The sequence below is a fragment of the Nanorana parkeri genome, unplaced genomic scaffold (assembly GCF_000935625.1).
Source record: "Nanorana parkeri isolate BGI_ZX_2015 unplaced genomic scaffold, ASM93562v1 scaffold118, whole genome shotgun sequence".
In the NCBI taxonomy this organism is placed as follows: Eukaryota; Metazoa; Chordata; class Amphibia; order Anura; family Dicroglossidae; genus Nanorana; species Nanorana parkeri.
The window spans coordinates 692,605-710,065 of NW_017306386.1; the positions used below are offsets into that span (position 1 = coordinate 692,605).

A 17,461-nucleotide genomic window follows, 5' to 3' on the forward strand; every position below is an offset into this window, starting at 1 on the left:
CGGGTTTTCGAACATGTTGGCTCGACAAAAGACGTGCGACCGTACAGTAGAAACGGTCGCACGTCTTAGTTCACACTGCTCGATTCTCGTACGATCGCGGGATTTCGCCCGATTCTCGTACGAGAATCGAGCAGTGTATGGGCACCTTAACCCAACGTAAAAGTGTTTATTGTGATTTTTGTAAACCTTTGAGGATGAATTACTTTACAGAATATGCAGCTAGAAAGGTCAGTGATGGCTTGTTTTTAATGCTTTCTAAGAATATGTAAAACATTAATGTGCATCGTCTAGGCATAGGTCCAGTTTAAAAATAACTGCATGTTACCAGATATCAGAATTAATCCTACTTTAAATCAATGTAATAAATATCAGAAACAAACACATTCTTACCTCATTGCATGTTTTCATCTGTTGTTCTGGAGTAATAATGAAGTTAGTCATCACAACAAAAGAGCTGTCTCCCTGTGGAATAATCAGACATAATACTTCTTTATCAGTATGTAGAAGCTTCCAGTAGCTCAAAGCTGTTAGTAATTTAGAAGGAATGTAAACTGAACTCAAGTTTGACCTTAGCATTTAATGGATTGGCACTGCTAGAAAGTTTTTTCACTTAGTTTAGCTATGGAGGTTTTGTATAAGTAAGGAGGCCTCTCAGTGTATGTGGGAATTTAGACTTCTCTTTAGATTTCTCTTCTCCTGTGTCCCATCTCAGACAAGACCTAAAGGTGACAGGGTCATTTTCGAAAATAAAAAACTTAAATAATAAATAATTTTTTTACTTTTTAAAGGAGAACTATGGGGTCAGGGCTTTTCCCCATAGTTATCCTTAGGGTAACGGGAGGACACAAACTAGCGTCCTCCCGTCACCCTAAGCTTAGTATACCGAGACGACGGAGCGGATCCCGACATTGATGTCGAGATCCGCCCAGCTGTGTGAGTGACAGCTGGCTCTGCCTATCTAGAGGCAGAGCCAGCTGTACCCGCCCCCTCCCCCATCTGTTCCGCCAGTCAGCGCTGGCAGATCGGAGTGGTGAGGGGGAATCCAGTCCCTCCCCTGCCACGGCAGAGAGCCGTGACAGGATCGAGAAGTGAGCGAACACCGGTATGTGTTCGCTCACCTCCCGATCTACTGAGCCGACCTGTGACAGTCTCATTGTCACAGGTCGGCTAGAACTATGAGGTGAGTGAAAAGCACTCACCTCATAGTTCTCCTTTTAATATTAATGATTTTTAATATTTTTTATGATAACCTTGTTTGTAAAAATTGACCTCACTTTCTGTTCACATTAAAGAGCAGGACAAGAGGATACAAAAAGTAATATTAACCTGACAGAGACAATAAAGAAAACGTTTTCGCTGGAGTTGGCCTTCAAAGTGTATGTATTGCCAAAACTTTGGGTATTTTTTTCACTTTCAATGTAGGAAAATAAAAACCCAGTCAGTCTGTTTTTTACTGCCATTGTCACATATACGGTAGGACATTTCCTTTAAAGGAGAACTATGGGGTCAGTGCTTTTCCCCATAGTTCTCCTTAGGGTAACGGGAGGACACAAACTAGCGTCCTCCCGTTACCCTAAGCTCAGTATACCGCGAGCTACAGTTCGCGGTATACTGAGATGCCGCAGCCGGAGCGGATCCCGACGTAGATGACGGGATCCGCCCAGCTGCGTGAGTGACAGCTGGCTCTGCCTATCTAGAGGCAGAGCCAGCTGTACCCGCTCCCTCCCCCGTCCGTTCCGCCAGTCAGCCAGTCAGCGGAGCGAATCTGGTATGTGTTCGCTCACCTCCCGATCTACTGAGCCGACCTGTGACAGTCTCATTGTCACAGGTCGGCTAGAACTATGAGGTGAGTGGAAATCACTCATCTCATAGTTCTCCTTTAGTGTCCGGTTCAAGAAATGCAATAGGAAGTAAAAGGAAATCTCTACAAAGTGAGGGGAATTCCCTTCTTTGACATGGGACTGGGTAGCCCTATTGGGAGATGTCACTTTACCTCTTGTTACAGTGACAACTATAACATTTGGGATTTTCCAGCACTTTCTGTCCTGATGATAATATTTGCCACAACAAATACAGTAAAGAATGTGAATATTCCAAATGGGGACAGAACATTAACACCTTGGCATGGGTTGCAATTCCTCCCCCATGCTATCTAAAACTAAAAACATAGTTTTGGTTACACATGCATGGTAAGTAAAAATCAAAGTATGGTATTGCTATGACAACTGATATAGAGATCTAGCATGTTTAAACATGTAAATTATATTTTCACAAACAATTAAAGGGCCAGCCAACCCAGAACTGATGTTTCAGTCATTGGTAACTGTCTGAGAGTAAAATTACCTGACAATTTCTTATATCTCTCTCTATAGGGGCTCTATGGGTCACATAACTGTCCTTTATTCTCTGAGGTTGTACACCTACCATGCATATTATATTGGATTACAACTCTCTCTGCTTGTTTTATTATTCATGGTATGTTAGGGAAAATGCCACGGGATATACGTAAAGAGGACTAGAACACCAAACCCGCAGGAAAGCAGAAGAAAAGTCGTGGAAGGTGATTGTGCTACTGGAGTACCCAAGACATAAAGAAAGCCAGGGGTTGACTTAATCCACCAGGCTCCACCTATAGATGAAATAAACCTTTTTGGGGGGCTGGCTTTTTAATATCATAGAACAATGACCATAATATACAGTTAAAGGAAAACTATGGGGTCAGTGTTTTTCCCCATAGTTCTCCTTAGGGTAACGGGAGGACACAAACTAGCGTCCTCCCGTTACCCTAAGCTCAGTATACCGCGAGCTACAGCTCGCGGTATACTGAGACGCCGGAGCGGATCCCGACGTAGATGACGGGATCCGCCCAGCTGCGTGAGTGACAGCTGGCTCTGCCTACCTAGAGGCAGAGCCAGCTGTACCCGCCCCCTCCCCCATCCGTTCCGTCAGTCAGCGCTGGCAGATCGGAGCGGGGAGAGGGGAATCCAGCCCTCCCCCTGTCACGGCAGAGTTCGCTCACCTCCCGATCTACTGAGCCGACCTGTGACAGTCTCATTGTCACAGGTCGGCTAGAACTATGAGGTCAGTGAAAAGCACTCACCTCATAGTTCTCCTTTAACCAATGCCAAACAATCACAATTCAACTTTCAGAAGCATAATATGGACAGACCAAAAAATATATATATTTTTTTAAATTGTTGATATTGATTACTATAATTTACACAGTTTTATCATCCTTTATAAGGTGTACCTGTGCTTTTCCCATGCGCTGCACATTGGGATGGGAAGAGCTCTGTGTAAACTAACTCTGACTATGATTGCTTTGGAACTCACACTTTTTCTCCTCCCTTTCATGAGCAAACAAATTGATGGGGGAGTGAAGGGAATGTATTTTGTTGAATTTATGATGTTAGATGTTATAAGTTTTCAAGATTTCTGACTTGATCAACAGGAATTTTTCTAATTTATCAAACTGGTGTATCAAAAATGCTTTCAATGGTGTTTTTAAAAGACCAAAAGAGAGCAAATATTACATTTTTGTTTTAGAGTTTAGACACGCCATTATATTTTTTAGACTGTCGGAGAAATGTACTCACCCTAGTGTATTACATTCTTAGATTACAATCACACATTGCACAATCACAAAAAAATGCTTTATGCCTATCATGACATTTAATCTTTAATTTACCACAAAAAGGAAGTTAAATAACGGCTTGTCAGTTTTTCTTGAATGCGTAATAAGTTAAAGTCTGGTATAAAAATAAGAAACATAATAAGGTACAATAAAAAATTTAGTCATTAAAGTGTAAGTGCTGCCACATATGAAAAACCCCACTTAATTAATTTATGTATTTACTAAAAGATCCCTTGTACATTGGGACTGGAAATGGAAGGTACAACGATGCGGTTCAGTTACTCTTTACAGAATTGCAGAGTGCTATGAATCTAAGGAATGGAGCTTGCTAATTGGGTGATAGAGCACAAATATGACCTCATCATTAGGCTGCTGCCTATTTACTATCTAATCCCAGCCTTGCCTTATCTGTAGTACTTTTGCTGTAGAAGAGAATAGTGAATGATTTAGAAATGGGCTTAATGTCTGGTGGGGTGCCTCAATTAGAAAACTGAATGAACAGAATTTTATTTTTTACATGTTTTTGATAAAAAAGGTTATTATTTAAAGGAGAACTATGAGGTGAGTGCTTATCACTCACCTTATAGTTCTAGCCGACCTGTGACAATGAGACTGTCACAGGTCAGCTCAGTAGATCTGGGGGTGAGCGAACACATACCGGCGTTCGCTCACCTCACGATCCTGTCACGGCTCTCTGCCGTGACAGGGGAGGGGCTGGATTCCCCCCCGCTCCGATCCGCCAGCGCTGTATACAGCTCGCGGTATACTGAGCCTAGGGTGATGGGAGGACGCTAGTTTGTGTCCTCCCGTTACCCTAAGGGGAACTATGGGGAAAAGCCCTAACCCCATAGTTCTTTAAAATAATCCTTTTACATTTTACCATCAATGTCATGTGGCACAATGTAGAAAGCAGAAATCACCAGCACTCAATAAGTAATTTTCAAATGGTAGACGTCCATTTAATCGGACATAGCGTCACAAAGGAAAAAAAAAAAAAACATTTCGGGGCCACACAGGGTCACATTATCACCCTGATGAAGGGACCCTGTGCGGCCCCGAAACGTTGTTTTTTTTTTATTTGTGACGTTATGTCCGATTAAATGGACGTCTACCATTTGAAAAATTACTTATTGAGTGCTGGTGATTACTGTTTTCTATTGTTGACCTTTACAATTGATCATTGTTGATCATTACAATGATTACATCATTGACCTATTGTTGATCATTACAATTTGGGCCGGGAACACTGTAAGGAGCCCAGAGGGACTTTCCATTTTCTATGTGGCACAATGTATCATGTTCAAGTAGCAATAGATAACTATATTTACTAGTTCTGTTTTACCGTATGCTTGTATGTGGACAAACAGGCATGCAGCTAAATACAATAGATCTAATGCAGCATTTCTAAACCTTTTTTTCAGCCATGGCACCATTTGAAAATATGCAAAACCTAGAGGCAGCCTAGTCTTAAATGTAAAAATATAACTGTAAAGAAACAATGTGTCGTCCCTCCAATATAGGAAGCTGGTATGGATTGTAATGGGGGATCCCATGCAAAAACATAGAAAATGAGGGATTCCCCCTTCAGAATCCCTCCTTTAACTTTAGTAGCTCTTTCACATCAGAGCCTCCTTTACATCTGGAGCCTCCCCCCTTTCACATCATAGTCACCCCCCTCTCACACTGGGAGTCCCTCTTTTACATCAAAGTCCCCCTCTTTCACATCATGACACTGTGTGAAAATTTTGAAGCACCCCTGAGATAGCCAAAAGGCACCCTTGCTGAGAAAGGGCAATCTGATAAAATACATGTTATATACCAGGGGTAGCCAAACTGTGGCCTTCTAGCTGTGTGGAACTACAAGTCCCATGAGGTATTGCAAGAATCTGACTGCCACAGGCATGACTCCCTGAGGCTGGTGCATGATGGGATTTGTTTGATCACTACAGCTGGAGAGCCGATGTTTGCCCACCTCTGTAATATACCATAATATTACATCATAGAATGTAAGAACAAGGGTTACAATGATTGTCTATGAGATGGGCGTACTCAACCACTATTGCTGCTGCCAATTATTGTACCAGCCCCTTACACACATTTTTTTTGTGTACAGTAAACCAACATTTCCTTTTGCTTTTACATCCTTTTCCTGTTATGTTGATTTTTAAAATTTTGGTATGCTTCTTAGGATTAAAAAAGGTGAAACTGTATCACATTATACAGTGGTACCTCAGTTCACGAACTTAATACGTTCCACGTTTCTGGTCGCTAACCGAATTGTTCGCGAACAGAAGCATTCGTGAACTAAGGCACCACTGTACTTATAAACTAGCAGCTCAAAGGCAGAATAGAAAAGCTGAATGTATTATGAGATCTGGACAATAAACTAATGCAACATTTAAAGTGTATCTATAGCCAACACTTTTTATAGTTTTGATAGAGTGGGGAAGGATTGGACTAGATCCCCTGTCAGGTTTTACTGCTAGTTTTACTCCAAAATTTCCCTTTGTTCACTGTCCTGGGGACAACCTTTTCACTAGGCAGGAAGGGAAGAAAACTCTCCAACAGCAACACAGACAGAAGTAAAAATATTTTTTTAAAGCTAAGTAAGGAAATTCTAGAACCCATGTCAGCTTTTTATTGTTGTCTGTTTCCCTGTTGCAGATTTCCCCTCACTTCTTGTGTGGTAAAATGTCCCCAGAACAGAAATCGAGGGGAAATCTCTCTAACAGAGCCCCTGATAGCAGTAAAACCTGACAGGTTCTAACTTTTACCCATTTTGTCTATGATTTTGACTATAGATACACTTGAATCATTTTTCTGATGGCATCATTACTTTAAACAAACCACTCGTGCCACAGGGGTATGCAAGCATGCTACCAGTTCCAGTGTCACTTGGTTCTAATGTTATGCATAAATTGTTATTTTAACACATAACTCACTGTTTATAGAATATGAAAATGCAGGACATACTCATAAATGGCAAGAGTCCCAAACATTGTGCCTTCTTTTTGAATATAAGTTGTATCATATTGAACTTATATTAAATAAATAAATCTTTATTCGTTTTTACGTCATGAAAAATTATATTTGTGTACCATAATGGGCTTATTTATTAATATAATGTGAAGACATTGGCCAAATACAAAGCAACTTTTAGAGGCTTGAATAAAACTGACCCCGTGTAACATGTACGTACATCTTACCTGTGGAGGGAACACATAATCCGCTACATCCCAGATCTCTGTTCCTAGATCTGGAAGATTGGTAACTGCTAATCCTTTTAATTTTATGGAGACTGAACTGATGATGTCATCTACATCTTGGTAGCCTTTTTCATACAAGAACACCCACCTAAATGTAAACATTAAGAAACCACCATTAGAATTTGAAAACATATTATAGAAGTACCACTCTCAAAACTTGGTTTAATACCCAAGGGAAATATTATTTGAGATATTTTATTACTTGATCCTTAAACTCCTTTTGTAAGCATATTTGCTCATTGTGTATTTTACTCTGTACACAATACCATCTGTATTTCATGTCAAATATCATTTACCTTACTACTATCCTGCTATCTAATGTTCTAGTGTCTGCTGACTGGGACAGAACTTATGCACTTTGCTTTTGTTTTAAGGGTAACTCCACTTTCAAAATATAAAAAAAACTTTTAAAAATGAATATAACATATTTAATTGTCGCACAAGCCATTTTGTAATTTAAGATTATTAAAAATTACCTATTCATTTAAAACCGTAGCTGCTGTAATAATCTAAATCTGTCGAAAATGCAATGCAATGTGGCAACCCGGAGGTGTTCCGTACACAGTTGGTGTATGGAATGCCCCCAGAAATGTCACTTCCTGCTTCTGTGATTTGCTGATTTTTCCCAGAAGTTTGCACTAAGATACAAGTATAATTTGTGGCATCACTTGGGTGGACTTTAGTGTTAGGGACACCAAGAGGACCTTGTAATTCTTTAAACACAGATCACGGACACATGGACACATTACTAAACAAAGCAATGCTTGTGTTTTCTTTGCAGGAAAACAAAATGTCCTTAAGGCTGGAGTTTCACAGAACGTAAAAATACGAAGCTTTTCTTATTCGGTGTCTAAGCTTGCCTTCAGCTGAGCCTTGTCAGTAAATATTATCCATTTGTTGACTTTACCAGCAGGACATCAAAGCACATCATGTTTAATCCCTGCCATAGATTGTGCAGCACACAGCTCTGTCTCTTGACTCTAGGACAATCTTTTGCAGAATGTTCTTCACAGGCCTTCAAATACAACAGTTTACTTACAATTTTCCAAACTCTTCAGCTTTGCACACAGATTAGCACTTTTTCATGTTATTACCCTGCAGTTCCATGACAGTCCCCCAAGTTAGACCTGTAACAAGGCTACAGATAATCATGGAATGCCTTAGTTAGATCCCTGTTTATCATATGTGTCACCATAGTATTGATTGAGCATGAGTTCCGAACCAAATGCACGAGATTTTTGATTGTACAATAGCAAAATGTATAGAATATTGCTTCAGAGAGTTTTATTACACTTTGCCTGGGTTATCTGTCTGGTTGTTCCCAATATTCGGTAAAAAGGTAGGAGGATCTGACCTACCAATACCACCTAAGTCAAATTCTGATATTCATCACCACTTCAAATAAATGATTAGACAAGGACAGAAAGTGGGGTTTTGAGAGCACCAGAGGAACTTACTCCACTAAGAGATTCATATAAAAGAGTTAATTTTAATTACATTCATTAAAAACAAGGGCTAGAAAACAATCCAATTAAAAACAGTTGATTAGATAGCTCCCTGTGCGCCCTCTCCATAAGTACCCCTGTCTGCGGCAGTTAGGCAGCGGTAGTAGATGTGGGTGGTGTGGGGGTAATCGGAGGACCTAATCTTGGAAGACAAACAGACAGAAACTCCTGCCTGGTCCATGCCTTTTCCGTTTTTCATCTCCTAAAACTGTGTGGCCATCAGCCTGAACGACCCAAACACCTTGTTGTTGGGGGACTACACAGGGGCGTAGCTCGACCAGATCCGCCCAGACACATATACACACCAGAGCACTTGAATTGATATCTCCTGTACCTGAAGAAGCGCCTGGGTGCGCGAAACGTCGTACCAGCTCCTCCATTTATGAACCTCTACCAACTCCATACAGCATTTAAGTTTCTTAGGAATCATTATCCCTTATCTTTGATTGTCTGTATTATCAGATTGTTTCCCAAACTATGTACATATTTTGCTATGCATTAACCATGCTGTAGGAAGGGTACTTATGGAGAGAGCGCACAGGGAGCTATCTAATCAACTGTTTTTAATTGGATTGTTTTCTAGCCCTTGTTTTTAATGAATGTAATTAAAATTAACTCTTTTATATGAATCTCTTAGTGGAGTAAGTTCCTCTGGTGCTCTCAAAACCCCACTTTCTGTCCTTGTCTAATCTAAATTCTCGGGGTGTGGCACCTACTATTCGGACCCAGATCGAAAACCATCGTTTATATCAAATAAATGATTGTTAAACACTGCCTGGCCAAAAACAATCACCACCTGGATTTTGCTAAGCAAACAGAGCCTTTCACTGGATAAGTGTTATGATCTGAGGTTGCCTCATTTGGTCAGGCTAGGTTCAGCAACGTTATCTTCCCAAAATATGAGGTCAGCTGCCTACCTGGACATACCCAATGACCCTGATGGCCCAGCTATATTGTAAAATGACAACACCAGGATTCATCGGGCTCAATTGTGAAAGAGCGGTTCAGGGAGCACGAGACATTATTTTTACACATAGATTGGCCACCACAGAGTCCAGACCTTAACCCCATTGAGAATCTTTGGATGTGCTGGAGAAAACTTTATTCAGTGATCTGACTCTCTAATCATTACTACAAGATCTTGGTGAAAAATTAATGTAACTTTGGTTGGGAATACATTTTTTAACATTGCATAAGCTTATAGAAATGATGCCACGGCGAATGCATGACATAATCAAAGTTAAAGGCGGTCCAATGAAATATTAGAGGGTGTGACTTTGTTTGGCCAGGCAGTGTAGATTACAGCTCTATGTATAGTTATTTAATACACAAGCTACACTGGGCATGTCTTACTCATGTTGAGCAGGTCTAGTTGCTTAGACTGCACTGTTTTAGGATGTCTCCTCACTCTCTCTGTACTAAAGCGATTGCTTTTCTGAAACGTGAAATACGTTTCTGGACACCTCTTCCGAAAATTCAGAGCTTAAAGAGTATGTCATGGCCAATAAAATAAAATGTATATAGTGCATCTCTGCAATACATGCACAATCCCAAGTTTAGTCCTTTGAAAAATGCAAGTACAGAAAAATACCTGATTAACCTGCCATAAATCTAGTGGCTTAGCTGAATTGAAATGCCACTTAGCGTTCTCAGTCCTACCTGCTTGTCTGGCAACCCTCTTTGTCCTCCTCCACATGCATGCACTGATTTCTTTCCTAGCCAAACAATGCTACTACCTTGAATCCCAGGAATCTGCCCACACACTATGTGTAGACAAAGGGCTCTTGGAAGATGTAGTTCTATTCATCTATTCTACGTACACAGACTGCACCAGATGTCAGGAAAATGTAAGTGGAAATCACATTTTGCCACAGAAATGTCATAGAAAGGACATTTCGTGCTTTTTCTGGCATCTCTTTTTGTGGGTGTTATGTATTGCACATAAACAGTAGTTCTTGAATGCTTTCCAACCCTACTATTTTTGTCCTGCCTTCGTTGGCAATTTGAAGAAACTGGCCCTTGAACACTACTGGTGACCTGAGGTTTCTGTATCCGTCAACAGACTATACTGTCAAGGGGAAGCACCAAAAGGATTCGCTGTTAGGATTATGTTAGTATTTTTTAAAGTGTCATACTTTAAAAAATCAAAAGGCTAAGGAAAAAATTAGAGGCCTTAATATACAGTGGAACAGTACATTCATTCAGAAATATTTCCAGATACAGCCATTTCCAGGGATCATATTAATAAATTGGCACTGTCCTTAGAGATTAGGAACAGCTGGGAAGTACCCGATTGCTTTTCAGATAACTATAACTTACATGACATTTAATTTCTATAACTGGCTACTGAAATATGACATACCATAAATGACACCCAACTCAACAAATGTACAAAAACTATTTGGCCCTGAGCATTCACACATTCCAGAAATGAACAGCTTTAGAAGGAAATAAACATGTTGCCCTTTGTCAATATATAAATGTGCCTGGCAGGATGTTCCTCCCCTTATTTGATTTGTGTTAATTATTTGCTCACAATAAAGTTAGTATAACAGATGGCCTGCGTACCAAAGCCAAAAAAAAAAAAAAGATTGTGTGATGTTTAAACTTGTTTTATGACAGCATTATAGGTGATATAAATGTTAGGTAATGAAAGTGTTTTACAACTACAAAAAAATCCTAGTCCCCAGCTCTCTGATTCACCTATAGTGTTTGTTACATTGCAGAGCATGATTGGCAGCATTGGAAAATGCATTCCAGAACTCATATTAGGCTGTATAGCCCATCTACAGGGAGAAAAGACAGCTTCACAAGGGGGTGTGATTACATTTTGCAGCTCCTCCCCGTTTACTTGCATTATTGGACTTTCAGCACATTATTGGATATTATAGAAGAACATGGCTTACACACTTATCAAAATGTCCCATTAGGTAGAAATTTATTGGAACTTGATATCTTGTACTGCATCAGAGTACCTAAGCTTCTGGGTACACAGCATTCTGCCACCAGCTACCCATACTTGACTCTAGCATCAACAGGTACTAGTACTAAAGGGTATATCCAGGCATTACCAAACTTTACCCCAAACCTCCCTCTTCCCCTCTAGGGCAGCCTTCTTTATCCAGGATTCCTTGGCACCCTGGGGTGCCTTAGTATTTTCACACAGTGTCATGCCTTCCCATGGTGCAGACAGGCTGCCCACCATCACTATGGAAATGAAGGATGCTAATCAAGGAATGGTGGATCCATTTAGAAAAGGCCAGAGGTTTGCCTCCATTCAGACTTGCTCTGACTCCTACCCTCTGCCATGCTGCCGCAGTTGTGACTTCTGATGGGATAGAAGGGCTCTAATGCAAAGGATGTCCGAGGAATCTAATGTGAAGGGGGTTCCTGATGTGCAGTGGAAACTCTAATGTGAAAGGGGGGAACTCTGATATGAAAGGACTGGTTATATCTCCATTGTACACCATACCGATGTTCCCCTTGTTATTTGGGTGCTGGAACAACTGGTGAATGGTGTCATATCAAACTAATAAAAAATATGTTGTCTGTACACCTTAGGCTTCAGAATTCCATCTTTATTGACATCCGTGGAGCATAATGAAATATTGCAACATCTCGGAATGTCCTAGCATAATTTTTTTCGAATACCTTGTTCCTGTATTACTCCCAAGCATTGCTTGCCGGGTAGCTCAGTTCCTGCTGACGTAAACATTCACCTAGAACTACATCTCCCAAGAGCCCTTTACCCTCACAGTCTGTGGGAAGTCAAGGCAACAACATTGTTTTTTTCTTTATCCCTTTTGTTCGGTTAAATATACAATTGGAAGGGTTTAGTCATATCCTTTAGAAAAGTGCAAAAATTAGACATGTGCGATTCGTTTTGTTCCGAATGGAAATTTTGAATTTCCAATTTTTGGAGCCATTTTTTTTTTTATTATAGGAATAGTCAAGAATTGTCTGTTTTTTTCAAATTATAGGATTTTATCAAAAGTCTGGACTTTTTACTAACTATTTGATTTAATCCTTTAGTGAATAAGGAGGGGTACAAGTACCCCTTACTCATTTACAAGGGGGGGCGGCCACTGGGTGCCCCCTTAATTAAAGGGGTACCCCGATGCAAATAAGCCCCCTTGCCCGCAGACCCCCACAACCACCGGGTCAGGGTTGTGTGGAAGTGGCCCTTGTCCCGATCGGCAAGGGGACACCCTCATAATGCCGAGGGCACGTGGCCTGGTAAGGCGCAGGGAGAGGGGGGGCGATCGATCGCCCCCCCTTTCCTGCCCTGCTGGGCCAGTGCTTGGATCAAGGGTCTGGTAGGAATGTTAGGGGGGACCCCACGTTTTTTCCCCCATTTTTGGGGGCTGGGGTTCCCCCTCAAAATTCCTACCAGGCCTAAAGGGCCTCACACCCTTTTTTTTTTGTTTTAACTTGGGGGGGGTCCCTCATGCCATGAACGAACGAAGCGAAAACTAAACTAAATTTCGACCCGACTATCGCTTACGAATTTCGTCTGAATCCTAAAACGAATTCAATTTCGGACCCAAATCCAAAAAACTAAATAATGCAAAATCCGAATCGAAACAAAACGAAACAAAACACATTTTTTGCTGGCGCACATGTCTACAACAAATACCCATTAACCTTGCCAGAAATGTTGTCAGCTGAAAACGTCCAGTGAGTTCTGCAGTTTTATCAGTTTCCAGTGATCTCTGGTTAGTACAGAACCACCCCCTCTAAGTTGCAAAGAAGAGAAGCAGAGGAGATTTCTGTAGTCCTGTTTAGTTTCTGTTATCCTGATACAGTGCAGTGATCATTGCCATCCTAGGGCAGGAAGTATGTTACTGGCAGGATGACTAGGTGAAAAAAAGTAAAATACTGAAAAAAAAAATGAATGCAGCCATGAAATCTAAATTTTATTTTTGGGTTTAGATACATTTTAGCCCTTCTTTTCCCGCTGGAAAATGTGTCTTTATTGTTGTTTTCTTTGGCTATCTGGCTGGCATTAGGTGGGTGTTTCTATGAGGTGTGTTTAATAAAAAGAGAAGAGATTGGAGCCATTTTTTGTGGAGCCATTTCAGATTTAGTTCAAAAAGTTAACTTAAAAAAATAAAGGTTTTTTTTTTGTTTTTTTTTACATTAAGGCTTTTGATAGTTAAGTGTATTTAAACCCTAATAATTACTTTCTTACATTTGCTTCATGTTGGTCTATTAAATATAACATTTAAAGCATTTTGTTATATCTGTTTCCCAATTGCAAACATATTCCTGTCAGAATTCAGCTTTTCTGTGTCTTGTGCCTTCCTAGTTCCTATCATGAATTACAGAACATTACTACATTACTTTCTGTGTTGTGGAGATGAGGCGAGTGTAAGGGATTGAGTGATTAAGCAAAAGACAACTGGGCAGGGCTGACACTATGCTTACATGTATTTTGCAAAGAATGTAGTCAACATAACTGATACATACATATTATGGCTTGACTCTAAAGTCTCCTTACCATATCATCTACATTTTTGGACAAAAGGTGATGAGAGAGATAGAAAGAGAAAGAGATGGCCATGTTCCAAATAAAAAATAAATAAATATAAACATATATAGATATAGATATATATAAATAAACCACATAGGTCTGTTCACCAATATATACTGTAAACATTGAAGTTAAACTGGAGATTATGATGGTGGTGTAGAAGAATGCATTTTTTTATTTGAGTGATGAAACCTATTAACCAATACAGTGATATAGTAAGGGTTATGTTATTCCTATACACCTACTATAGTTGCATAGATATGAAGGTTTTCTATGATCTTTCCAAGTATGGCTTTAAGTGGATAGATTATACAGTAAGGTATTCTAAGTGGTAGGTCCTTTGTAGGACGTACAAGTATTGTAATTCTTTCCATTCAGCTTTGTTGTAACTCAACACAGATGGATACACTATATGAAAGTGTAACATCATCATCTGTGTGTAAATTCCAAATAAACTGATCTGAAGGGCTTTAGGATTTGTTTATCTTGTTTTACGTAAATCACTTTAGCATAGCTACAAAAGTACAGCTGCTTAACCTTCTACGCACAAATATTTAAAATGAAACAATCATCAACTATAAATATAGGACACTAACAAATAACTGGGTGAATATCATACAAATGCACATAACTATGCCAAAATACATGTGAATTAGGTTTGGATAGAGTGGGGAATACTTAGAACTCCACTTGGGTTTTGACTTTTATTTGGGGCTCTGTTAAGCTGGGTATCCACAGTTCTATTTTTTTCATTCAACCTGCAGGCTGAACAACAACAAAAAAAAGAACATATAGCTCAATTAACGCTTACAAGCATTGATCAAGGAATCCCCTGCTGTTTTAATTCTATTGTTATAATACCCGAATGGAGCCTACAACTGAATGGCTGCTAACTCCATTTGGCCGAGAATTTTACCAACCTGCCCCTTCAATCAGCTAATTGAGGGATACCGGGTGGAAGGGTGCCGACAGGGGAACTCACTGTGCTGCACGAATAGCCTACTGTAGAGAAATTTCCCCTCACTCACTTTCACAAAGACAATAGTTTCAGTAAACAGGAACTAAGGGGACATCAGCTAAATTTGACAGTGTAGTAGTTATATGTCACATCAATTGTTTGACAAAAATTCCTTTTCCTTTAGGGTCCATTTACATCCATGCAGTGTGTGAACGCACATGCGTTAATATGAGTTGCCTTAAGGCAGCCTATTTATTTTGAATGGGCTGCCAAAGTAACCCCAGCATGTCCAGACATGACCTTTTTTTGTCATGCAACACACATTCCTATGTGTTATATGCTACAATGCATGCGTGTCGTGTGCCATTCAAAATGAACATTACTGCAATGCAAAAGTATCATTCTGGACCTGAAACAAGTAATGTTTCAATGTTGTCATATTTAATAACTTACATTTGAATACAGAGTACAGATTCACGTGTTATCTCAAACCTTGCATACTTCACATGTCTTTGAAATTCTCCAATGACATACTCACAAAATCTTGTAAAAGTCTGAGCTGAATGGTATTTTAGAATACAATCTACATCAAGATCTTGACGTTATCTAACATCCTTTAAATAATCTGCAGAACAGTCCAAGTTGAAATGTACCCATATCAGCCTAACGTTAAAGTGTGTCAGGACGTAATGAACTGCAATACATGCATATTTCCTCATGTTTTATCCCTTCAAACACTTTGCAAGTACAGAAAAATACCTTCTGATGTGCCAGAAATGCACTCAGCTCCTAATTTCCTTTTGTGGACTGAATGGCATCAGCCCTTCGCAGTTGTCTTTTGCTATACTACTCCAACCCTCTCACTCTCCTCTTCTCTACAACATATAGGCTAAACATTCTGTACTCCAAGACAAAAACTGGGAGGGCTAATTAGACTCCTTGGATAACACAAAAAGTGTGCACAGGACATGATTAACAAGATTTTTGCACTTATCAAACAAATATAACAAAATGTTATTAATGGTAAGTTGACAGCTAAGAGAAGTTGTTTATATCATTTACATAAACTTTAAAATATTATGAACAGTCTGCAGTCTACATTTGTGCACATTACACCATAGATTAATTTGCTTGTTGGTATAAGCGGCTTGACAGTAGCAATCCTGTCTCTGGTCCTTTGACCTTAATGACCCTAGCACTACCAGAGATCAAGAGTAAAGCTCTTTAAAAAACCTGACAAACTAGAAAACTAAAACTCAACATGAAACCTCCTCCTACCCCAATTTGTATCCTTTTACCTAACTCTAAAGTGACATGATAAAAGTATGAGGGTGGCCTTTGCTGACAATCTTGTTGAAAATACTAGTTGCTGTGTCTGACTTTAATACTTTTCGAACCCAGACCTAGAACAAGCATGCTTCAACTGAGCGTCAGAATATCTATACTTGTTCAGGGTCAGAAGCTTGGACAACATTGACTCTAAAGAATTAAAGTGACATTAAAGTCTAATTCCCCCCTCCCCCCCCCCATGCTGGTGTAAGGACTAACCTTAAATGATGCCTCTTGATCTGATAATCTTCTTCTTTCCTGTAGTTTTCAGCACTCCCTCCAGCGCTGGTGCCGGTCTCTGATCCAGCGGTGACTGCTGTGTCTACTGTGTCCCACAGAGTGTGTGCGCATGCATGCTGCCGGGCTGCCTACATTGACGTACACTGTGTCTCTCCTCTTCTCCCAGCCAAAGATCTCTACTGTGCATGCGCCCGCCCCATAATCCATTGCAGCTGAGAATTTTCAGAACTTCGGACGGGAGCGCACAGTGGAGACACAGCTGTCAAATACCACATAGCAGTTGGGAGCTCCCGAATGCCATTCGGGTCTGTGAGCCGTAGGGGCTGATTTACGAAGCCCAACACGCACACGCGCAGGCTGCGCGCGCGTTTTAATCCGCAAAAATGCATTTACCAAGCGAACACGCACATCATGGCGCGGTTTCACGCAGGCATGGCGCGTTTTTATGTATTTACTTACGCGCGTGTCGTGTAATATGCGCCATGGGCTGCACGCCACTATAATAAAAAATTGCAAGTGCTAGAATCATATTTCTACTACTGCCATACATGTGCAAATCATACATATGTTACATATGTTATTGCTATGCTTCCGTGCATACAAACATTCTACATAACACTTACAAACTGGTAAAAGACAGTATTCCAAAATAAGGTACTTACACACCAGTGCCGTGTTCGGATGTGCTCCAGGCAACTGCGCATGTGCATGAGCAAGTTCACACGTTTTTTGATCTTTGAAACACGACCACGCCAATCCTGCACGATTTCTTCGTAATTCAATACCAGGCCCTTCAGGTCTGGTAGGAATGTTAGGAGGGACACCCCCACAGTTGAGATCCCCAAAAAAGTGCGTGAGATCCCTTTAGGTCTGGTAGGAATGTTAAGGGGGAACCCCAGCCTCCAAAATAAGGGAAAAAAGAAGTGGGGTCCCTCTATCAGTCCTACCAGACCCCTGATCCGAGCACTGGCCCGGCAGGGCAGGAAAGGGGGGGGG

At 40.4% G+C, this 17,461-nt stretch overlaps 1 protein-coding gene across 1 annotated transcript in view; it reads right to left on the reverse strand.

Annotated features, from left to right (window-relative positions):
* The window catches only part of P2RX1 (purinergic receptor P2X 1), a 54,434-nt gene that overhangs the window by 28,037 nt on the left and 8,936 nt on the right, over nt 1–17,461 (reverse strand). Inside the window, exons 2-3 of the mRNA XM_018553370.1 lie at nt 6,841–6,988; nt 391–462 (exon numbers count right to left, since the gene is read on the reverse strand). Of these exons, the coding sequence (XP_018408872.1) occupies nt 391–462; nt 6,841–6,988 (220 nt within the window). The remainder of the gene's footprint in view (nt 1–390; nt 463–6,840; nt 6,989–17,461) is intronic.